The sequence below is a fragment of the Podarcis pityusensis genome (genome assembly GCF_964106645.2).
Source record: "Podarcis pityusensis genome assembly, chromosome: 4".
Taxonomy (NCBI): Eukaryota; Metazoa; Chordata; class Lepidosauria; order Squamata; family Lacertidae; genus Podarcis; species Podarcis pityusensis.
In genome coordinates this window covers 23548899-23574270 of record NC_138027.1, presented here as the reverse complement: position 1 = coordinate 23574270, position 25372 = coordinate 23548899, and the positions used below count along the sequence as shown (strand labels likewise).

General features: G+C 42.2%; 1 protein-coding gene across 9 annotated transcripts in view; it reads right to left on the bottom strand.

Moving 5' to 3' along the window:
* Positions 1 to 11202: 11202 nt before the first annotated feature.
* Positions 11203 to 25372, bottom strand: part of ZMYM2 (zinc finger MYM-type containing 2) — a 65918-nt gene continuing 51748 nt past the window's right edge. For 6 of the 9 annotated variants that reach the window (XM_081001795.1, XM_081001794.1, XM_081001793.1 and 3 more), the window contains 14 exons: positions 23819 to 23991; positions 22927 to 23092; positions 22299 to 22333; positions 20979 to 21108; positions 20724 to 20839; positions 19288 to 19465; positions 18122 to 18247; positions 16953 to 17047; positions 15884 to 16052; positions 15326 to 15477; positions 14441 to 14555; positions 13886 to 14137; positions 12840 to 12963; positions 11203 to 12096 (listed from right to left, as the gene is read on the bottom strand). In XM_081001795.1, the coding sequence (XP_080857921.1) occupies positions 11904 to 12096; positions 12840 to 12963; positions 13886 to 14137; positions 14441 to 14555; positions 15326 to 15477; positions 15884 to 16052; positions 16953 to 17047; positions 18122 to 18247; positions 19288 to 19465; positions 20724 to 20839; positions 20979 to 21108; positions 22299 to 22333; positions 22927 to 23092; positions 23819 to 23991 (2024 nt within the window). In that variant the 3' untranslated portion in view covers positions 11203 to 11903. The remainder of the gene's footprint in view (positions 12097 to 12839; positions 12964 to 13885; positions 14138 to 14440; positions 14556 to 15325; positions 15478 to 15883; positions 16053 to 16952; positions 17048 to 18121; positions 18248 to 19287; positions 19466 to 20723; positions 20840 to 20978; positions 21109 to 22298; positions 22334 to 22926; positions 23093 to 23818; positions 23992 to 25372) is intronic. The other 3 variants (XM_081001797.1, XM_081001798.1, XM_081001801.1) reach the window with 3 other exon arrangements.

The window sequence follows — 25372 nt, the reverse complement described above, 5'->3', positions numbered from 1 at the left end:
TTTATAGATTCATTTCTTCTTTTTAGAAGTAATGAAATAAACCCATTTTCAAGATGCCCATGAGAAAAGTCATCCCAAGCAAAATAAGAAAAAACAACACACACAGGAACTATGAGTCCATGCTTTGTAGTGTGAAATGTTCAAATAGAATTAAAAGCAGAAATAACGTTTTGCTGCTTTGAGCAAAGACTAAAGGCGAATGTGTTTGAATTGCCAGAGACCTGGAGGGTGTATGTGTTGTGATAGCGGACTGTATTTTGCACAAACCGCAGACGTCAGCAACCGGAGCTCAACTGGGGAAAGTCATAGCTGCGAAAAGTTGTGGGAAATGACAGGCCAACTCAACTGAAAATATTTGTGTTAACTAGATATTTTCACAGGCTGGGAGATGTCAGAACCATGGCAGCTTAGAAGAATTATGCTACATTCTTCTCAGTTCATGCAACATTAAATGAACACATTACCCTGAAAAAGGAATTAATATTACACCGGCCTCCTCCTGGCAGAAGGGAATTATCTTCATTTCCAGACTCCTGAGAACTTTCTGCCTTCACTTCATTAGTCTGTGTTTCAAAACTAATGCTTTTGAATTTTATATGCAATTACAAATACAGAAATAACCAAATTAGATGGCTTCAAAAGAGGACTGGAAAAATTTACAGAGGATAAGGCTATCAATTGCTACCAGCCATGACGTCACAGTCAGAGGCAGAAGTGCTTCAGAATGTCAGTTGTTTGCAAGTTTCCCACAGGCAACTGGTTGGCCACTGAGAGAACAAGATACCGTACTGGATTAGATGGACCATTGGCCTGATCCAGCACTGCTCTGCTTGTGTTCTTATGCACAATGCCATGCATGTTGGTCTACACAAACACTAATAATGATCAATTCTTGTTTTTATTATGAATGCAGCATGGATTATTCCTCGTCAGAAGTACAAGAAACATATTTTTTCATTTCCTTCTTCTTCTTTATACAAGCCACTTCACTTTTCCACCTGCACTGACACACGAACACACACTACTAAGAAAGAGAGGTTAAAATTTCCTTGCATTATCTTTTCTTCAAAATGTAGCCCTACCACATGCCTCACAGCTGATGTTCACTTTGTCACGGTACAGGCCCTGTTTGGGCCGAAGCACGATGCTTCTTACAGAGCGCAATGTTTTGTCCTGTGCAAAAAACAATGAATGCAAAGTCATTTAAGGCATCCTCCTTTCTTCAGTATGCATAGGGCCAAAAAGACACAGCTGAAGTCATTTAACACTAACTGAAACAACTTCAGTGCCAAAGCACATACATATTCTCTCTCTCTCTCTCTCTCTCTCTCTCTCTCTCTCTCTCTCTCTAAATCTGGCCTTCAATGAGAAAACAATAAAAACATTTTGATGTGCAGAGTGTACATCGTATCTCAGACAGTTCGTAAAAAGTCAAACATCATTGAAAGCAGTCCAGGAAATGCTACAAATCAAAGAGCTGTACTGGTTCTTTGTGCACAATGCCGAAGAAGAAGACAGAAGAGGAGACACATTTGCATAAAAAGCGCATATGCTAATTTGTGCACGTAGATGCAAATTTAGGGGGGTGGGAAATACTATCACTTAGTACCGCTCACCCTAATGGAGAAGGTGTGCTGTGTGCACATGAAGTCTGCTGTTCAGGCACCAATTGTTGATGGGCAACTTCGAGGTGCCTACAGGTCTCCCTTATTTAACAGAACTTGCTCTTTAAACTAGACTTGGACCAGACAGCCCTTCAAAGAGAGGACTCCTTCAAACAGAGGATTGTCCTGTGTAAAGTAGGCCAGCAGAGGTGGGTGACTAAAATTAAATCAACAAGGTTGCACAGGTGAGGAGCCCTGGACCAGCCCCTACCTTATCTCCCATTGCACCTGTTATGTACTGAAGTTCTCACCCTGGGCCAGCAGCGGGATACTGTAGATAGTTTTCACTCAGGTCCACATATGCAAATAAGGGATTGAAAGTGATGTTCAGTGATTGGATAGTTACAGAAAGTTGTTACAGTTGCGTTGTACTGGAGCTCTATATAAGCAGGCTGGCTGAACCCTTCAGTTCGGTTCTGTCCTGGCCTGTGAATAAACAAGAGCTGCCTGAAGAATCGCTGTGTCGTCTGATATGTTCACCCACAACCTAACAGCACCTTTGCTTCAGATACTAGCCTTAGGTCTGCTACCCCAACTAGGTCAGGCACAGAGGAAAAGAAACCAATGAAACTGGTGGGAGTAAGCACCGAGGTGCAGGTGAGGTTTAGCTCAAGGATGGGGAACCTCAGCTCCAGGGGCTACAAATGGCCCCCCAGCCCTCAAGACTCTCCTCTGGTCACACCTAGCATTGATTATACATCACATCCCCCCTCAGTACTCTTGCCCTGCTAGGAATGTTTCTTCGGACTGTGCAAAAGCCTCCTGCTTGCCTGGATGAAAAACAGAGGACGTGTGTGACTTTTTTGTGGTTGAGATTTAGCCTAATGTGCAAAGGTAAGAGTCCCATCCATTGCTCCACCCACTGTCCCCTTTGGCCTTCCCACAAGCACAGGCAGCCATTTGGCTGAAATATGTTTCCCACCTTAGTTTAGCTCCTCTCAATCCTCACAGCCTTTTTCCCAATTAAAAACCATATACCCTGCTTTGTATGTGAATGGAGGCAGATGGTTCTTTGGTTGGACATCTAAATGGGCCCTAACTCTGCATAGATGATGAAATATTTTTACAATAAGTGTTCCACATCTGCTTTCCTATATATAGCATGGTTGTCGTTAGCAGGGATGTGATAATTTTTAAAAAATCAATATATAGGAGGAATTTTGAATAAGGTTGCCAGCTTTTTAGCAACACAGAAATCTGCCTTGTACACCATTGTTTCATCTAGCTCATCTAGCTCACTTCTGTCTATACTGCCCAAGACATTTTGGCACCTGAGGGGAACCACAAAATGCTCGTGCCCCGCCCCCAACAAAGTAGATGTGGGTGAAGATCTACATCAGAAACAAGGGTGGGTGGGTTTCTTCTACCTGTGTGCTGTTTTGTTTCCAAAAAATAAATCAAAAGCTTACAGAAACAAGCAGGCATCAAATAATATTAGTTGTGATTATTTTGTAAGTTTATGCATGGTCATGTTTTCTAGGGCATAACTCAGGGGCGCCTGCCAGAACCTCCCATTGCCCAAAGAGGTTGGTAATCCCTAACACAACTAGACATTATGGTGAAACAACCTAGTTTTTGCCCTGCCGATTCCCTATAAATTAGGGATAAGATAGGGGATTTAAAGCACACCACAGGTGGGCAGAACGATGGAGCTGAACTAGCTATTCCCACCCCCCCCCTCTAGTTGGGGTCACCTCTAGCCTTAGTCTGTGAACACAATTACCATTTATTTATGTGATTAGCAGGTTTACCTTCTTGTGAGGCTAAATGCACCACTAGAGAGAGAGAGAGCTGGTTCATATGCGACATTTGTTGCCTCATAATTTATGATTTATCATGCTAGCTAAACATGCAAAGCCTCACTTGATTTAGCTCATCAACAGGTAGGGAAAAGCAGATATGCCAGTTTCTGTTCTCTCCATTTCTCATTTTTCCGAACTTCAGTTCAGTTCTCCACATTTCTAAATCACTTTGCTATTTTTTAATGAAAAGTAATCAGCATTTTTGTGAATTGCTCCCACCATACACATTTCTATATGAAATTTTGCATGGTGTAGACATTTTTGCAAACCCCCCCCCCCAATGCATCTTTATTTGCTATTTTCTCTAATATATGCATTTATATGCACACTTAATCATTGTGTACACATTTTTGTACACATTACTTGTCTGGAGAACTGCATTGCGAAATCCAGGTGAGAATTTTGCAGAATAGCTCTGTTTCTGTTCACATACTGTTTCAGAAAATGTGAATTTTGTAAATTCACTTTTAAATGCTAATTGAATGGCATTTCTTCCTCACCCTGTCAGTTGGCGAACCATGAAAATGCACGTGGGTGAATTGGCTCTCAAAAACGAGAGTGGTCAGGATAAAGAAAGCCATGTCAATGCACAGCAAAAATTGTAGCTCATATATCTTTGCCATCTTAAAAATACACAGCACAAAAGCAACAAAAAAGCTCAACAATTTTGACCTGAACCCCCAAAAAGAGGGTAGATCACCATCAGTTTTTAACTCTGTTAGTAGATCACAGTCTCTTGGGAGTTGGCCACCCCGATCTATAGTGTAGCACCAGGTTGTTGTTTTTTTAAAAAAGCAACACTGTATGCAGAAAGGTTTCAAACATACAAGTTAAGCAAACGAGCAAGACATTTGAATACTTGAATTTCAATTTCGCAACTCCACAGTTCCTAATCAAAAAGCTGCAAAGGGAGTTTTGGTCCGCAGCAACGGGCACAAAAAGCAGCCCTAAAAATATGAACCTTCAACTAAAAATATCTGCAGTTATTTCAACTTCATTTTTCCTTGTTGTCTAAACCAGCCACACTGTACTTGCTTAAACAAAACGTTTAAAAATGCAGCTGTCATCCATTCTATTCCCTCCCGTAGCTGAGCACAATTGTTGTTTTATAATAAAATGGTGACATTAGTTCATATCATGTGATTAAGGAGGATTCATCAGACATTAGAGCCCATAATCACAGCCTATAGTCCCATTTCACGTTTGCAACAGGCACATCCCATTTGACCCTGCTTAATAAGCACTTTTATTATACTAGCCCAAAGGACAAGGATTGAACAAAGACAAAAGAATGCAGGGGAGCAAATTGCTGTCACACTCACAGCTGTGTGCTCAGAGTACCATCCCAGCTCCACATGAATAGTGGGGGGAAATGGGAGTCTAGTCAGCACCACTTGATAGGGATCTCCAATCTCCTCTGACCTGTCTAACTCCCGGTCCCCTTTTTCTCCCCTCCATCCCCCTGATGGCTTTTGAATTAACCCAATCAATCTAGCCAGGCAATCAATTGAATTTTCAAAAGCTTTGGACAATAATTGGCCAGGATCCAAAGAGCTGTGCAATTTACCTTTGTGCAATGAAGGAAGCTACATAACAGGGTTGTGTAGCCAATGTAGTGCAGGTGACTTTGTACTTCGTTGGACAACTGATTGCACAAGCCTAGAACGGAAAGCCTTTAAAATTTTTATTTTTAAAGCCTGCCTTTCTTCTAAGGAGCTCACGACAAATTGACACGATACATGTGCCAAAATGGATAGCAAGGGGGTCCAACAGGACTTTTCTAAGGCTGGGTGAATGGGAAGTAAAATGGCAAACGTCAGTAACTTTTAAGTGATGCATATTTTGGCAAAATGCTCCAATTCCACAGAATGGGTTCTGGCCTGGCAATGGCTGGACAGGTGGAAAGGCCAGGGAGGGACCACCTAAACACTCTCATGGGCCTCCTTATTGATCTGGAGGGTAGCAGCTGGTGAGGCAGCCCAGGGTTGGGGTGGAGGCCACCTTTGCTTGGCCAGGTGTGGTGTGGGGCCACAGAGCCATTCCAGCGCTCCTGCCATGACACGCCACACTAGGCTGAGCTCCCTGCACCTCCATCTCAGTAAGAGCCAGTGACCCAGAATGGCGCAGCTCTGACAACAGCTGCCGTATTTGCTTTAATTAGCCATTAAGCCATTTCTTTTTTTATTTGGATATCCTGCTGACTGAACAAATATTTCAACCAAGGAAGAAAACGGACAGGAGTTACAAGGGGTGGCGGCAAACTCCCTCCCCACCAGTCTTAGCTGCTCTGCTGTGGAATCTCTGGGTCACACAGGAGGGTCTCATGGAGGAAAGAACCCCAAGCCTGGAATTGTCTGCTGGCAGAGTCAGATGCCACATAGTGGGGCACATGTATCTACTGTGCTGCTGTCTCTCGCCACTTTGGGCTTGTGGCAGCAGATGCCTATGTGAGATGCAGCAGCATACTGTAGTATAGGCAGGGAAAGAGAACACTAGGAACAACTGGCAGGGAGGGGAGCTATGAACCTGACCTCCTGGCAGCAGTGTCCTTGCCTCTTAGCAGGGCAGTGGTGAGGCTTGGGCAGTGTTATGTGCATGACAGCGGTGCCAATCCAGCATTAGACCAGCCCAGACCTCACCACTCCCCTGTTCCACCTGCACTGGGTAAGCAGTCGCAACGCCACTGCCAGAAGTTCAAGGGCAGAGCACCACAACTCCCTGCTGCCCTTCTAGATATTATTGGATTCCCAGTTCCCATCTGCTCCACTTAGCATAGCCAATGGTCAGGGAATGGTGGGGATATCAGTCCAACAACACGTAGAGGGCCACAGCTTCCCCATCTCTGTTATATGGAGAGCACTTCCATAGCACGGAAACTGGCAGCAACATAGCCTGACTCGTGTAAGCACAGTCACCCAAAGGCTTTCTAAATACCACAGAGAGCAGATAATTTGAGGTATCAAATAGGTGCTAGAGCAGCAGAGAACCTGCTGAGCTCCAGATGTTCTTGTGACTCCAGCTCCCATCAGCCCCAGCCAGCATGACCCATGGTCAGGGATGATGGGAGTTGTAGTTCAACATCTGGAGGGCCACACATTTCCCACCTCTGGGCTCTAGAGTGTGTTGGTGTGATAACCAGTTTTAATATAAGGGTAGGATCAAATTGGTTTTAAAATCTTTTGAGGCATTTTATGGAACCGAATATTAATTTCATTGCAACCATTAAGTCACCAAGCCTTCTTTCGAGGAGCAAAATAAATTTTATTAAAAAATTAGACAATAAAACTGGAATAAAGAAACACAGGCAAGATTTGATGACAGTGGAGAGAAAAAAGACACCATAATATTATATACATGAGCAGTTATAAGCAGAAATCTGTGTATCAGCAATAGTCCTGATTATCCTGTATAGCACAATCACTTCATCATCAAAGATATTTATTTTGTTCAGCCTTCCTATTTCCCAAACCTAGCAACTCTCAGACTGATAACTTAACCAATTATTAAGTATAAATTAATGTAAATGTATATCACATTCCTGATCTCCTGACCATGCTGCTGGTTTAACATGTTCCCTTCCCGTTCCCTCTCATGAATCCTTACTCCACTGCCTTTATTTTAACCACGGTGAAGCATTATGTCTGCATCATCACCAACCATGGCTAATACCAACCAGATTTTCCTGTGTAACCAGTTTGAAACCAGGGTGTGAACTGGATCTGCAAACCCTGGTTATGAAACTGGTTAGTGTTGATGCAGATCTAAAACCACGCCATGCCTAAAGCAAATAAAAGACAGGAGAGGCTGTGGCTATGAGATCAGGAACACTACAACTATACCAGAAGGAAGCTACGTGTGTGTTCAAGACAATGGAGTGCTCTCCCAACCAAGTATTCCCATATCAAAAAACAAAAAAGGGGTGTGTTTAGGCACATGATGTCTAAGACTGACATACTGCTGAATTGCTTTAGGAAGCATACCATAAAATGCGCACAACTCCTATGCTTTTGGTTTATTTAAACACTCAGACCTAAATGTAGGTTCCAGTCTTTAGAGTGCAACAGAAGTTTCAGCCAAGAAAAACCTGCACAACTGAGCCTAGGTATCTTTAAAAACAAAAAACACAAAAACAACATGTGGATGTTGCTGAAAGTCAGTTTTGGAAGCCTCTCTATTGATGTCGCTTTGACTAGAGCTGCATCTCTTTGTAGGTATCTATAGGGCATCTTCATACATCTGAATGCAGGTTTTCATAAGGCATCTCTGCCACTGTTAGTCAGGAACCATGGGGCCCTAATCAAGCATATGCATGATCAAACCAATGTTTAAAAGCAGTATATACATATGGTTTGTAGCAAACCAGCACAGGATAATGGGCAACTTAAAACCATGAATACTTCGTTCCATCTGTATTTTAGCTCACACTGCCTCAATTGGAGTTTGACACAAACATCTAGCCAAAGCAGAACCACCCTAGAGAAAAAGTTGCAAAGAGAATTTATCACTTGTTTCTTTACATAAACAAGACCGTAGATGATGCAGACATAACAAACAGCGTGCTGCTTGCTGCTGTCAAGCAATAGTAACTGTACAGCTTATTACTGGCAATATTAATTTCTAGAATGAAAGGTGTCCCTGAGCTTATTGCAAGGTTGTATTTTGAAAAGAAAAGAAAAACCCTCCCATTACAATGGTATTTCAATAGCTTATGAGGTTTGGTCTGACTATACTTTAAAGTCCTAAAGTGTTGCCGGGCTCAGGAGTGATTTGGCTGGCCTAAGATGGACAAGGAGGGGGAATAGGTGGATGACAGTGTGATGAATGGGGCTGGGGTTGGGGGACATAGGCTGGAGGGGAACGCTTCCCCCTTCCAGGATGCAGCTGCACTGGCTGGGGAAGCGGGACCCCCACCTCTCCTCTCCGAGGAAGGGGCACAGAAACAGAATCCAAGGGGAGGAGTCAGTCCACTCTTAGGGGAAGTTGCCCAGGACCTGGTAGACACAGTGACCATCTGCATGTTCAGCAGTCTTGCAAGGCACAAGTCTCACGAATAAGAACACCTTGCCAGTCTTTGAAAGCTTGGTGAGTGGGTGTGCCAACCCATTGGGACAATTCTGTTGCTTCCTTGCAGTTCTGAACTCCTTGCCCTGATCTTGGACTCCATAAACCTGGACCACTGCTTCTAGCTTGACTAGCCTATCCTTTCCTGCCAGCTAGCCTGAGCGTAGCAGATGCTGTGACTCATCACCTGTTACTGAGCCTGTATGTCTTTTCTGCTTTAACAAACATCTCTTCCTTGCTCTCATATAAACTTAGAGTTGGAAGCGGCCCAAGGGTCATCTAGTCCAACCGCCTGCAATGCAGGAATCTCAGCTAAAGTATCCATGGCAGATCCAGCTTCTGCTTAAAAACCTCCAAGGGAGACTGTTCCACTGTCAAACATTTTACTGTCAGTAAGTTTTTCCAAATGTTTAGTCAGAAGCTCCTTTCTTGTAACTTGAAGCCACTGCTTCAAGTTACAAGATGCAGCCTAGATTAGCATCAGCTTTTTTTTTTTGCTGCTGCATCACACTCTTGACTCATGTTAAGCTTGTGGTCGACCAAGACCCTTTTCACATGTACTGCTAGTAAGCCAGGTGTCCCCCATCCTATAGTTGTGCATCTGGTTCTTCCTGCCTAAGTACAGAATCTTACATTTGTCCCTATTGAAATTCATTTTGTTAGCTTGTGCCCAGTTCTCCAATCTGTTAAGATCATTTAAAATTATGATTCTGTCTTCTGCGGCATTAGTTACCCCTCCTAGTTTGGTGTCATCTGCAAACGTGATGAGCATCCCTGCAATTAGTTCATCCAAGTCATTTATAAAGACTCACCACCTGTTACTGAGCCTGTATGTCTTCTCTGCTTTGAAGAACATTGGGCAAAAGATTCCTGCATTGCAGGGGGTTGGACTAGATGACTCTTGTGGTCCCTTCCAACTCTCCAATTCTATGATCCTATGATTTATTTTAAACCTTAGGAATAACTTAAGGGTCAACAAGGGCCAACTGAGGAAACAACCAAATCATTAAAGTTCGTCCACTTAAGGCTAATTAACAGTACTGTGTACAGTTATTGTACACAGCGAACACCTCTTACCTTAAGGCTGTGATTCTGTACTTGGGATACTGTATTTCCAGGCATTCAAAAGTGCAATAAAGAATACCTTCAAGTTACATGAGCCATTGTACCTTGTAGGACAAGTACAGCAGGATAATACTCTTTTCCTTTGCATGGTATTCTTTGCATGGTATGTGCTCCTCTTGCACCAAAGCAAACCTCTGGTAAGACACACCATTTTGAGAAGGTGGAACCAGTCGTTATTCCAACCCAAAGCAAAGCATTCATTAAAATCTACTTGCATGCAGGTGGAATATCAAGGTCTCTTTACTGAAAAGGTATCTGCAGGAATATCATACAAAGACAAGGAACCAAAGGGCTGCACACAATGTCAGGTGTGCAGTGGGATCCACCCCATCCCATTGCAGCACTTGATGCTGACTGAAAAGCCACCTCTGGATCTTCCAGAGAGGGGTTCAACATCGTGCCGCAGGATGCAGCCAGAACTTCCAAATTATCACACCTACCAACCTCTGAAAATTCAGCAGTGCTTTCGGCTCATGCAAGATGCTTGTGTGTAGATCCTTGCCAGAGCCAAACTGCACTGCTGTACAGCATGCAGAAGAACCTAGAATTGTACAACAGTCACCTGTATAACTAGCACCTGAGCAAGAAAAATTCCAATTGATTAGGTCCATTATTTGTACAGGCTAGGAATAATGGATTTGCAAGTACAAAAAGCAAAGGCTTTCGATCACAGTATGCAACAATCTCATCTAGTAAAGTACTACCATCAGCTCAGTGGTGGTGCCCTGTTTACGTAGTTCACACTCCAGACCCTTGCCTGACACCTCCTTCTGGTGCCAACAATATTTTATTTTCCCAGGATTTTGATGGTTGAACAGCAATATTTGTATTGCTGTCGTTTTTTAACCCGCTGTTTACACTTTTTAAATTTTGGTACTATCTTGTTGTGTTTGTTTTCTTTTTTATTACGCAATCTACCCTGAGAATATTTACACTGAAGGATGGCAAGGATCGTGGCTAGCCAATACGGAGTCCTCCAGATGTTGCTGTACTATAGTTCCCATTACACTAAGCCAGCATGGCCAATGGCCAGGGAAGATGGGGAATGTAGTCTAACGAAAGCAAGCGCTGGTACTTACTGTGATAAGTCCCTTATTTGTAGGGAGGAAGAGGCTCCTGTGTGGGTTATCCCCGCCTACCTCTCCACTGGCAGCAGGTCAAACTTTTGAGAGCATAAACCAGGGGGCAGGGCAACCCTGCTTTCTCTCTTTTGGTGCGTCTGGAGCTGCCAGCAAGAGCAACCTGCAAAGGAGCTGGCAGGAAGCTGAACTGGCGAAGAACTGCCCTGTACCCTCTCAGAAATTTGATTTCCTGCCAGTGGACACGGGCAGTGACAACCCACACAGGATCCCCTTCCTCCACTACAGGAGAATCACTTGGGTTACCCTGGCAAGTTTGTTTTAAGTTAGGTTAGGAAAGAATGAACAGGAAAGTTGTTGAACTGTGTATATTCCCCAACGACAAGGTATGTCTAAACGGCCTTTATGTTTTCACCTTGTGCTCTTATGCAACATGTACTGTAATTGTAAGGGCAAATTCAGAGTCGCAGATAAGGAAAGGATACTAAGATCTTTTTAATAAGGGCAACAAAAGAAAAGAAAAAGTTGTTTCACCAGGATAGATTCACATTACAGTACATCAACATCGACAGCATTCTCTTTCGTCTATTTTTGGTACATAAGATGGAACCTCTCTACATAACCTCGTAAGGCTTCAGTAACTAAGAGTAAAAAACCTATTAGTTTACAATTTCTTTAAAAAATTCTGAAAGACACAGCAAGTTCTAAACTTTAGTAGTGCTACCCATACACAACTACCTGATTTCAGAACCCAGTAAGAGCCCAAACGTCTTTTTCAAGGAAGCTCTGCAGCAGTGAAGTTGTGCAATATGGATGTTGCTTACTATGACTAAAAAAGAATAAAAGAGAGAAAGAAATACACATGGCACATTCTCATTCATGTTTTGCAATGTAAAAAGTTACAAACATACCTAACCAAATAAATAATAATTAAAAAAAAAAGATGAATGTGTTTGTTAAGTATCCTAAAACCACTATGGAGAATAATGGCCACATTCGCTCACAGATTATTTACATGGTAATACCCAGCTGAGGGTACACTGCTACAAAACGTGTTAAACAAAGAGTAAACTTGAAATGTTTTACTTTTTTTCCATAATAAAAGTCTAGCAGCTTGACTAGCTAATGCTGTTGTGTTTTCCTTTTCCCCCCACAGAGAGTTTGGAAAGTGTTTAATCTATGTCTTCATCCAGTTCGTAATTGTCTTTATCATAAATATCTTTTACTAAAAGAACCCGTACGAGCATGTTTTCCAATGTATTGCGATCCACTGAGGTGGAGGTGTACCAGACCGTGCTGTCTGAGGGAACCGGGTAGGCTGGCTGCAAATAGAACACATCCATTCTCTGACTGAGATTGGGCGGGCTGAAAGGTGAGAAGAGGACAAGATGAAAACAACAACAACAACAACAACAACAACAACAACAACAACAACAACGCAGCCTATCCACATAGACATTCATTCATATGCTGTCAGGGTACAACTACGGTTTTCCACACACTTCTGTTAGAGCAGAAGAGCACCTAGTTAAGTAGTGACTTCATGTAACATGCAAAAGCTAGTACCTTAACACAAGTCACACTATGGAAAAGTTCATAAAATCAGTATTTATCATCCCCAAACCCACTTAGAAACAAGCAACTGAGGTTTACTACTGCAAACAGCCCAAGGATGATCATATTCAGACTTTTCTACTGTTGTCCTGTCCATTCTTCCTTTAACAATCTGAATCTTATCATGAATGTTTAGATACATGCCTAGTGCTCCCCCTATTGGCTTTTCAGCAGAAGCAAGGCAGACATGGGTACAAATAAAACTAATTTGGTGTAGCCCACCAACTCAAAAGAAACAGAGGGAAAAGACCTGGAAAAAAGAGGGGGTCTTGTGAGACAACCCAAATGGAAACAGTCCAAACATTCATGCAGATGAAGAGGCCACAGCCGTTACAGATCATATTGTTTTTAAAGAAATAAGGAAGAATTATATTTGCATTATGCTGTATCTTTCTTATGAGAAAGCATAATTATCTCTGTTAAGAAAGAGAATAGAAGCAATAAGAAACAGATTTACATATACACAGGCTTCACCGCTATTGTTATTTCAATACCTCTTAGATAAGTAGCATTCAAACATTTTCACAGGGCATCTAGAGGGATCCGCTGTGTTCTCAGCTTGTTCAAATACCGGCTCATCATCTTCATGCTTCCTTTTTCCAGTAGTAATTTTATCTTCTAGAACAGAAGAAAAAAAGAAAAAGATGAGACAAAAGAATATCAGAATGGAATGAAAGGAGCGCAAGCCCAAAGGCTACAGTCCTGGAAGTTGAACCTTTCCAGCTAAACCTAACAGCCCTGCCCCACAAATGGCTGTGTGATTTGGAAGGTGGAGGTATGTGGAGAGTGAGAAGGTTAGGGTTAAGCATTCCCTCCCCAGCTGCCACCCCACACATTATCTCCCCCCCCCCAATAAATTGAAGCTGCAGAGGGAAGGCCAGAGGATGGATCCCAAAGCAGTGTGGGCTGGTGGTACCCCACCCCTGCCATAAGGAATCATAGCTACATCTCCTCAGCTGGTAAGTAGTGACTGAGCAGCCCTCAGTTTACAGCTGCTCTTTCTCAATTCTATGCAAAGAATGGGGAAGAGCGAGGTGTTCTATGTGATACACGGCGAGGTAGAATATAAAAGAGAAAACACAATGCAATGAACCTGCCTTGAATAAAATCCATAACATCTGTCCTTTAAGTGTGGCCGTGGTTTCTTTGCCACAGCTTTGTGGGAGTGCCACAGCTCCGTGGTAGAGCACATGGTCTGGCTTCAAGGAGGCACAAGTGAGAAAGACACCTGGTCAGAAACTCTGGAGGTGCAGGGCTAACCAGTGGAGACACTACAGAGCTGAGTGTTCAATCTGCCCTCTTTCCAGAGGCAGACCTCTCCCCTTTAGCTAGAGGTCAGCCACTGTCTCAGGTCTTTCTGAGAGAGATGGCGCTGTTGCTGTTGATTTCTTACCCACCCTCCACCACAGAGTCCCAGGGCAGGTTGCGGAAATTTAGAAGCCTGTAGAAATTTATAGAGCCAAGTAAGTAGCCCAGTGGCCCTTTCGACTGGGCCAAATATGGATGCCGCCACCATATTCACTTCAGAATGTTATGGTACCTTCGTTATCCGTTCCACATAAGGAGGAAACCTGGTATCTCAGACAAGCTTTGCTATCCATGGTTAGAGGATTTTTCTTCCAGTGCCTATAAACGGTGCCAAAGGAAAGTCTTAAGTGCTGCTCCACTGTTTTCAGGCCAAAATACTTGGTGTTGAAGTAGAACAGTGTATTTAGAAGAGCAACTGGAGAGTGGGATCCTAACTGCTTTATCCTCCACAGATAGTCTTCTTCAACCCGAGAAAAAATTGAACCTGGTAGGAGAAAGGGGGGGAAGGGGGGGAGATGAGTATTCTGTAAATGAACCTATGGAATTTAACAAAAGGAAAATGTGCTAAACTGAATTATCAGTTATAGCTCTCAGAAATATCTGCTACAAATTAAAAATTCACAGTCCCACCTCTTCAGTCTAACCAATCAATTGAAGTTTACATATATCTACGATTGACAATCAGCTTCATGGAACTTAAAACACGGAGTTTTAATTGCACTGAACTTGCTTAAGGAGCATGAATTCAGAAAGAAAATAGGGTAATGACCAAGACAAGAACAGTTACCGTCTGGAAGTATGCTTGGTTGCCAGTTTCTGAGTATTTTATTTATTTCCTGCTCAAATGTTTGATAATCTGGATCCAAGAAGATATTATCTTTCCTATTGCTTCCATTCAAATACTACAGGAAAAGAGGAAAAGCAAAATATTTAGTAGACCAAGACAAAAAACAGAAGCAAAAACTATTCCTTTTATATACATATGAAAGCAGGCCATTTATACATTTTAAGTTTTATAAACCACTCTCCCTCCAAAAATGAATTCCAGGGTAGTACACAAAGTAATTTAAAATTGCAGAAAAGGATATGGTTAAAAGTGTTTGAAGGTTTGAATATTTTTATATATTTTAAGCTGCTGTATTTTATGCTTCTTGCATATGATAGCATCTCAGTTTAACACATTTGTCTCAGTTAGTAATTAACAGGCTTGTCAAATATTAGGTTGGATTAATAGCTTGCATTCCCTTCCATTCACAGAGGTTCTTCCAGGAATGCAAAGGCCTTCGAACTAAGAGAAGAGATAATTATTCTCTGGACTTCTGTTACTGGGTGCTAGGAGCATGCCTTCTGTGACTAGAATTGCACACATGGAAGCTTTGGATACAACAACCAATTTATTCTACAGACCAAGACACCTAGTAACATTAGTTACAAAAAACATATTTAATCGTGGGGGGCATGGAGGGAGACCCAGAAGGGGTAGGGAACGGTTTTGGGTTGAAAGAAAGAAAAAAAGTATTTGTTTTCCACTTCAGCCAGTTCCACTTTGGCCACATTTACTTTTAGAAAGTATTTCAACAGATAATTCCTTATTTTGCCACTGCCAGTCTTTCATTCAAGCTTATCATGATATCTCTCCCGTACAGATTACACTGTTGTTAAAATGACTCACTTCCTGAATCCCAAGACACAAATAATAGATGCTGTCAGGTGCATAGTTTTCCCCATTTGGTCTTCGGATCTCATTAACAAAGTGTGCCAACCCAAAGTTTAGCTCAGCAGACGTATGCGACACAATATCTTCTTTCAATTTCACTGTTTTAGCTGTAGCGCAAAATATTGAGAATCATGTAACGCAAACTCCATGTTATAAAACAAAGCATCTAGCAGAATACAGGAAACAGATAAAATGCATACAAAAGCAAACGCAAATACTATCGAAGAAGCCCATCTCAGATGAGAATTTTTTCACTAAAACTGGCAATTTCCATTAACACTTTTATAACGCTTAACTATTTGGTACTCTTAATTATTATTTGTAATATCTTGCTATGACCCTGTTTCACAGATCAGGCACTCAAGCTGAGAGCAACTTGCCCAAAGCCACCCCAACAAAACATGGTAAAGCAGAATTCGAACCCCGATCTAATCTCAACCCACTGTCTAAGCTCAACCCCCTGCCTGCCTGCCTGCCAGACCTGAGACTTATAGCTAAGTAGGAAATACTTACTTGAATTCAGCTCATCTAATACTGGCAGATCTTCATCTAGATTCCTAGTTTTTACCCAGTGTTTCCACGCATTTACACCATACGCATACTTGAAGGGGAAACTGCACTCTGAATTCTCAGAGCTATCATCCTGAGAGTGGTACTCTGACACTGCTTTTCTCTTCGCTCCCTGCCATTAAAACAGATCTGTAAACATTACTGCTTATAAACATTGAATTTACACCACTTCTGCACTCTACTATGGGCAAATGAAAGCCAAGAAAGTCATAAATACCAGCCATCAAGCCTTTTATTAAAAACACACACAAAAACACACAAGTAATTACTTGCACTTTACTGAGCTCAAATCACCATGATGACTCCCTATAATATAACCCCTTTCAATAACTGTTCTGCACTAAGATCCAAAGTTGGTTTTAATTATGCAATAAATAATAATGATGATGATGCAATTATTGTTTAATTAGGGCCACCAGTGTAAAGGCACTTTACAGCATTGTTTTCAGAGGCAACAAGCTTGAGAAAGGTAAACTACATTCTGGAGTTGGGAATAATTTTATTCAACATTATGTCTAAAAGGCAGTCTTAAAAATTTAGATTGCTAAATAATTGTTACCAGCTCTTTGGAAAGGTAGGTAAGACATGTGTGACTCTGAGAAATCCAAACATTTGTGTTACTTTAAGAATTACTCTCAGGGGTGTTGTTGCTTGAGGAGGAAAATCTAAATGGAGATCTTCGCTGATTTAATTTGAAGCATGGTCCATTTAGAAAGGCATTATCTTAAGGAAGCTCCATTGTATCAAAGGAAGTGGCATAAAAAGACTACCGTGCTGTTTACACAGCTCCTTTCATTTCAGTAGGTTTAGTTCAAGAGACCTTCTCAGTGCCCCTCCCCCCAAAAAAAACTTTAATAGCACATGACTGTCACCTAGTGAAATGCTTCACCTTCATTCATGGTAGGGCTATTTCAGGCTCCTATTATACAAAAGGTCACAACCATATCTTCCATTTCCCATGCAACGCATATTAGTTTGGAATACATTTCAGTCACAAAAACTATATGCGTACCTTCTTCTTAGTTCGAGGTCTTGGCTGTTCCTCGTATTCCTCTCCAAAGACAGGTGGCAGCAAAAATTCACTTTCTGTGTCAAGTTCCTCTGTTGCTGTACATATATTGGAAGGGTATTAATGCAGTTAAATGTCATGTAACCTAAAACTGTTGTATCGGGTGCATATAACTGACAGAAGCCTTAATTATTGTACAATGTGTTTTACACATTATTCATCAGTGCTGGTCCCTATTCTAGAAAAACCTGCAGAAGACAGTATTCTGAGACGCACTGGTAGCGTAACATTTATTGCTTTCTAAAAAGTGGTTGCTTCAGTAGTGCTTGAGTAAGACAACAATTTATCACTTCATTTCTACTCCCTTTGTTTTTTGGTATGAGAGAGAGAGAGAGAGAGAATGCAGTGCAGTTGGGGTGCAGGAAATGGGGTCTAGTATTGGTTTGTTAGTATGAGACCTTCCTAGCTGAGGGCATGTGAGTTGACAGGGATATCTAGTCCCTCCTCGTGTAGATATAAAATTCTGGAACCAAGTTTGATGGCCAATAGGTTCAAGACAAACAAAACGTATCTTCCTGCAGTGCAGTGCAGAACTCATGTGGTGACTGTTACCACGGAATATGGCTTTTATATGAATTAGAGCAGGGGTGGCCAACTCCCAAGAGACTGCGATCTACTTACAGAATTACCTAAACCTCCCAGGATCTACCAGTAGATCGTGATCAACCTGTTGGACATCCCTGAATTAGAGGATAGCAATGGCTTATAGCCAGAACAGTAAGGAAAGAGTAACAGTTGCACCCATTTTCAAGGGAAGGGTGCCTCTGAATTCCAGATTAAGGGACAAAAACAGGTGGCGTCTTTCACCATCATGTCTTGCTTGAGAACTTCCAAAGGACACTAGATGACCAGAACGTCAAAGAATGCTGAACCAGACAGACAATGGCCTGATCCAGGCATTCAGGTGCACTCATGCTCTCTTTTAAAAGGATAAAATTACCAACATGTTTGTAGATTGCTCTAAGCCATTGTAAAGGCTTTGAGTCAGAAACCGTTAACACATTAATAAAACTAAGACATCCATGCGGTGAGGAAGGGATGAAAACAAGTGTTAAAGAAGTTGGCCCCATGTTGGCATTAATCCTATCCACTTTAAAACTGAGTGTACAAACCTCTAGGAAAATCAACCTCAATGTCAAGGTCTGGCTCATATGGAATATCAGGCAAGCTTTCCTGTGTTTCTGTTTTACAGTCGGGCAATTCTGTCTCAGTTATTACACCTGTCTCAGTTATTACACCTGCAATTAAAGAAAGGCAATGTAACTAATGTGTGAACATGAACAATGGGTCTACTCTGAGTAAAATGTAGTTGAATACCACCCAGTCTATTGGTTTGATTTTATTTAACAGGATTTATTATCCAAAAACAATATAAATGATTCATTGAAAATACCAATCAAACCAAACTTTAAACCCTGTCCTAGGGCCTAAGACTAGAAACTTAGCTCCAGAATATAGCATCCATCAGGAAAAAGCATTGTGTCTGGGAAAAGGAACACACAACAATCACTCTTTGCTCATACAGTCCACTGAGGGAAGAGAGGGAGGTTGTCATCTCAAGAAAGTCCTGTATATATATCAAGAGGGTGAAGAAGAAAGCAGCAGGGCCAGTGCAAGTCAGCTGTCACTCAAATCCTAGTGCATGCGCACTCTCCTGCAGTCAATAGTAGTCAGGAGGGCAGAACAGGGCAGGGCCACTTTTCTGATATCCTGTCACCACTGCTGCTGTAGCTTCCTTCGGGGAGCAAGCAGTGAGGTTGACACAGCGCAAATGCACCGGCGGGAGCACTGGATTAGTTCTGCTGGTGCACTGACACTGCACTGAGCTTGCTACCACCTCCACGCTTCCTCTCTCGGTAAGCCACAGCAATGGTGGTGAGGGGACATCAGATAAGCACTCCAAACCCTGCCTCTAGTGCAATGCATCCTCTTTTCCAGAAGGGGACCCATCCCTCTTGAAATAGTCCCATGTCACTAAGGGAGGGAGACCACCCAAAGTCTAGGTATAGTTGCGCTATGGATGTCCACCTTCCATGGCCCTTTGCATAATACCACTTTATTGCCATCCAGATCACCACAACTGATATAGCCAGCCATATTGGCCACAAAACCCAAATGGAGAGGAGGACAGGGAACAGAACTGTCTACACCATCCTTGCTATTTATTTATTTTTTACCCCTCCGAACTTGCAGTGGGAGTGGGTTCACCACATAAGCACTGAGGACAGATTCAAATTTGCCAAACCAATAATAAAAACCCCCTGTTACCAAGACATACTTTTGAGCTCTTGAGGTTCCACTTTCTCCTCTTTTACAGGCATCTCTTCTGCTACAGCCAGTGACTCCTCCTCAGCCTTCACAGGACTGGAATTTGTTTTGTTATTTAGTTCTTCTATTGCTTCAAGTATCTTCTCGCTGCTCTCCAGTGTGGTGGGCAGAAAAACCGGAACTGGTACCTAGTATAGGAAAGATTAAATCATTAGTGACGAAAGTACCGCTAACGCCAAGAAAGCAGAACTGGAGTAAGTCCTCACAGCCATTTTTCCGAAGGAGAAACAACCAGTGGCATATAAACGTAGGGACAAACAGAAAAGGAGAAATAACTCACTTACTGCACACGCACCCAGGGGACTATAAGCAGAAGGCCACAAAAACAGGCTGAATAATATATTTAAAGGCACAGCATTAAAAATAAAAAAGCCCCAAGGCTTAATTCTGTCTCCCACTTCACTTACAGTGGGTGGGCTCTTTAATCCCACATGCTTCCATAAGCACAAGGGGGTGGGGGAGGATGTGATTTTGTAAATTCCCCCTTTCTTCTGCAGCCTCCCATGCTATTCCAACCAAACGCTCTGCAGAAGATGCAGGGGCGGGGGGGCGGGAACAGTGCAAATGCACCAGTGGTAACACTGGATTAGCCCTGTTGGTGCAGTGTTACCTCCCCACCCACAGAGGTCTCTACTGGACACAACTGGATACAGCCCTACGTTCTCCGGAATCTCAACCACTCCTATAAAAATAGGTTATTTCTGGTATCCCCATTTAGAGGGATAACACAAGAATACATTTCAGTATATCAATGTTAGGGTGGTGGAAAAGATATGAATGCTCTGCATTAATTGGTTAATTCCATAAACAGGTTAGGTAAAGGTAAAGGGACCCCTGACCATTAGGTCCAGTCGTGGCCGACTCTGGGGTTGTGGCGCTCATCTCGCTTTATTGGCCGAGGGAGCCAGCGTACAGCTTCCGGGTTATGTGGCCAGCATGACTAAGCCGCTTCTGGCGAACCAGAGCAGCACACGGAAACGCCATTTATCTTCCCGCCGGAGTGGTACCTATTTATCTACTTGCACTTTGACGTGCTTAGGGCTTCCTTATTACTTTCCTACCCTTGTATGCCTCACTTATCTCCATGTCTGACCAGGCTGCTGGTTTATGGGCATGCAATAAGAGGGGCACAGCTTTCTGTAGAAAGGTGTGGTACAACTTATTGAAATGATAAACGCATTTCAGCAATAGAACAGATGCCTGCGGAGATAAGCATATTTAAGAGAGTGATCTGTTGAAGCCTAGCAGCTGCATATGACATCTCTTAAGAGGCACAATCAACTCTTCTTAACAGATGATTCCAGTAAGAAAATATAGGATTACTAAACCATATTCCAGGCATGCAAAATACTACAAATTTTAAAACAAGGCTGAAATCTGGCTTACTGGAACAGGAACCGTTGTAGGAACTGGAACATTTTGACTACACATGTGCATAGGAACAGGTACATACACAGGAACTGGAACAGGTACAGGGATGTATTCTTTTTCCCAGCCATCATCTGAAACAAAAGACAGTATGCAGTTATAGACTAGCACGAGAAGGGTAGCATACAATCATGAGATTATAATTGTATTCCTCACAAACAATGTTGCAAAAGAAGGCGATTGGACAGCCCATGCTTTGACTCAATAGTTTACCTGTCTGACAAGATTTCGTTTGCATGTGAGGTTTACAGTATGTTGCTTTAGTCATTGTCAGAGGTTTGCAAAGAACTGCTTTGTTCTTCATTTCTTTATTTGGTGTTGGGGAAGGAGGTGGTGCCGATCCCTGTGAATAAGGACATCAGTCAATATTAGCACCCCCAAAACAAAAGAAAGACCCCTAACAAGGGCAGGGCAATAGCCCACTCAGCTGACACTGAAGTTTCTTTAATACAGGATAAGGGACGCGGGTGGCGCTGTGGGTAAAACCTCAGCGCCTAGGACTTGCCGATCGCATGGTTGGTGGTTCGAATCCCCGCGGCGGGGTGCACTCCTGTCGTTCGGTCCCAGCACCTGCCAACCTAGCAGTTCGAAAGCACCTCCGGGTGCAAGTAGATAAATAGGAACCGCTTACCAGCGGGAAGGTAAACGGCGTTCCGTGTGCTGCGCTGGCTTGCCAGATGCAGCTTGTCACGCTGGCCACGTGACCCGGAAGTGTCTGCGGACAGCACTGGCTGCCTATAGAGTGAGATGAGCGCACAACCCTAGAGTCTGGCAAGACTGCCCGTACGGGCAGGGGTACCTTTACCTTTTTAAAGCTATAAATGGCTGCTTCTGAGAGCTCAAAATGGATTTTCTACAGTGATGTAAGAGATATAACAAGTCTAGTGGGAGGTACCACAAAGTCCAAGCCCTGAAGGATCTTTCCTTTTAGAATAAAGCCTGCATTCTAGTGGACGTGGAGGAGAGTATTCAGTGTTCTGTACAACTGGCAACAAGTAGGGAGGACACCCTAAACTCTTTTACATCAGTAACTCTCTAAAATCAACCTGTGGTATCCAGCACAGGGCCTGAGGAGTTCCACTCATGCAGTGAGACTACTCTTCCCTCCCTTCTTCCCAAGCACCCCCCCAAAACTGCTCAAAGGTCCTCTCCTCCAATCTTCTGGAGCAGATTTTGAGGGTGCCTGAGGGGCTTCAGGGGAGAGGGTAGGGAAGTTCTGTTCTGCAAGCAGAACAACATTGTTGGATACAAGAAAGTACGCATTAAATTGCTGCTGAGTTTGCAAGATCATCATAAGTTTCCTATATAATCATTAACCCACAGCAGCTTGGCCCACCCAAGACACTTCTCAGAAGTGTCATGCCATAGAAGTTGTGCTACAGAAAACAGACCTCGATTCTCTGAACTGGCAGATGGCCAGTATAAGCCTATCAGGAGTTTTATTGTGAGCCAAAATACCAAAACAAATCCCCACCTATATTTTGTGGAATACAAGTACAATGAACGCAGCTATACAAGCTGCAATTTACTTACTGTGGTTTTTGTTCGGGGGGTTTGACAGCCCTGATCTATGAATGAGAGAAGAGAAAATTAATATAGTGCCATTTTTCTTATGCAGTTGTTATAAAAGGTAATACCAATGTTTTCAACCTCGTTGCACTACTACAGTAATAATGTATACCAGCCATGATGAACATTGTTCTGCCTTTATGGTTGGAGGCAATGTGTGTCTGAATGCCAGCTGCTGGACTCACAAGCAGGAAGGAGCTGTTGCACTGAGGTTTCCCATGGTAAGCCACAATAAGAACAGGATGCTGGACAAGATGGACCACTGGACTGATCCAGCAGGCTTTTCTTATGCCCTTAACATTGTTCAGCTAATTAACCGATTATCAAGTAGCAGGGGATCCTCCTAAGAATGGGGGAAAATGTGTCTGCTTTCATTTTTTGAAAAGACTATCCATTTTTGTCCACTGATCATGCAGGCTGACATGCTGAGCTCTAGGGTGATCCCTGCTTATCTGTGTGCACCACGTTATTGTATAGATGGCTCCAGTGCGTTATCTTAAAAGAGCTCTTTTGGAAGCTCATATTGCTTGACTTTCCTGAAGTACATCATCTCTTTTTTATTCTGTGTTGTTAGTTACGGGAAGTATCATACCATACTGTAAGTTTTCTGGTCCTTTCTGTGTTGCCATATTAGGTTCATTTTGTTGACAGTAGAAACGTAGAAGACAGTGCTGATCGCAGAAATGTTTCATCTCTCCTCTCCACTGGACTTTCTCCCTAAGAGTTCCTTGAGTTTTGCAACAGTCACACCTTGCGGCCTTAAAAACAATTTCAATGTTGTTAACTAGAGAAAGAATTACTACCATACATGTGATATAAATACTATTCTAAAAGGTGTTTAGACTGGGCAGCTGAAAAGGGAAAATAAGTAACAGTAATACCTTTGAAATACTTTTAAGCAGCACAGTTCTACTGTGAAATTCCTTCCAAGGGAGGCTTACCTGGAGCCTTCAATACATATCTTTAGGAACCAGGCAAAAACATTCCTCTTCTCCCAGGCTATAGGCTAATTAAACAATTGATGGCCTTTTAAACTGTGTGTGTGTGTCTGTGTATGTGTGTGTGTGTGTGTGTGTGTGGAGGGGGGGAAAGCTATTTTGTTTGTTTGTTATTAAGGTATGTCTTTTTGTGTTTTTATATTGTAAATGACCCTGTGATCTTTGGATGAGGGGTGATATAGAAATATTATTATTATTATTATTATTATTATTATTATTATTACTACTACTACTACTACTACTACAATAAAAAGGACCGGGCAAAAGCAAAGTGCCTGGGAGCATTTCTCTGGGAGCCTGCATGTTGGCACACCTTTAGGAAGCCGTAGTTCGGCTTTCTGTATCATGCAAACCAAATTATAGCATGTTATATAGCTGCACTTCTTTATTTATATGCATCATTTGGATCAACAATATTTTGGATAGTTTATCTCTCAATCTTCATTTCTTTTCAAGCTTTTGAATACTTATGGAATACTGCATTACCTTATAGTACCAGTCTTGAAATTTTCTACAACACTCTTCACTGCAGAAATCTCTTACTACTCCATCAAGTTCCTTAGTTGCTCCTTTTTTACAGAGCTGAGAGCAATAATTGCAAGTGACGCACCGTAATCCTAACCGCCTTGCAAAGTCTTGTTTGTACAGCAGCTTGCAACCTGGAAAAAGAAAAATGACACAGACAGTTGATGAAACCTATATGATATGGGCCTCTGCCGTGGGTGTCCATGTGCACTGTATTTAAACCTATCTTTAGTTGTTGCTTGGATTATTTTTAAAACTATTTTTCATTATTCTCTTTTTGTGTATGATTCTGTATAGTTTGAGATGTGAAAGGGTATTGAAAAATGAATAATAATACAAGATAAAATATATTGATCAAATACTAATAAACACTGAAAAGCTTTTGCTCAATAAGACTTTTTTTTTTTACTTTAAACTTATCCAAACATATCTATGTAAGATTCTCTTCCAGCAGAATACTTCCTTAAGAAACAAAATTTAGCCATGCCCCTGGCTGAAGTGGATTTGTATAAACAGGGGTTTTATCACTGAAAACAAAATTGCCTGGCTCATTATTTCATATTCTAGATGTCCATATGGTTTCAACTGAGGTTGAAGTGTATAACTTTTTATTTTATTTTTCTGTGGTTCACTGCTCCATCTAATGGAGATGCCATGAACAAATCCACACATTAGAATTGCGTCCCTGGTTTTATTTTGCATAGATTATAGGTTTAAATAAAGGTGCTTCCTAGCCATATATGACAATCCAATAGCAAAGACATTCAAGGGCTTTAGACTGTTTTATATACCATCTCAGCAAAATTCCCAAATAGTGGTTGGTCTGAATGATCCGAAAAGGAGAATACACTGAAACCTCAAAATCCACTTACTTTTTAGAGGCCACCTTGATCTTGCTGTTCCCCCCCAAAAAAACAACAACAGAGAAAGGCCAGCTTTTTTGCACTGTGTTGCAAAAAATGCACAAACCCCCAGGGCCACCCCAAGATATGTGCTGCCTGAGGCTAAAGTTAGAATGGTGCTCCTACCATACCATGTACAGAAGCTGACTGGACTAGCAATTAATCCTATTGAGGTGAAGGACAGTTCATGCAGCATAAACAGTTCTGTCCTCCAACAGCAGGCTACAACCAGGGGACCAGGAGGAATATCCTGCCACTGTCCCCTAAACATTTGCTACCTGAGCTGGCCATCTCACTCTGCCTAATGGCAAGCCCTGTCTTGTCCTCTGTTCTTTTCCCAATTTCCCAGATAATGCTAGCAGGTGGGGAACGAATGTGGAAAAACATAGGCTCAGGTTTTCTGTATCAGAAGCTGTTTCTACAGTACTCTGTGTGTGTGTGTGTGTGTGTGTGTGTGTGTGTGTGTGTGTGTACATGCAGTGGACAAGAGTTAAGGCATTTTTGTAGCATGTGATGCAATTTGCTGGTCTGTATTAGATTTTGCAATGTACTAGATGTGCAAAATCTAAACCAAAAAATAAATTCAATTGATTCAAGCAGTAGTACACTGGGG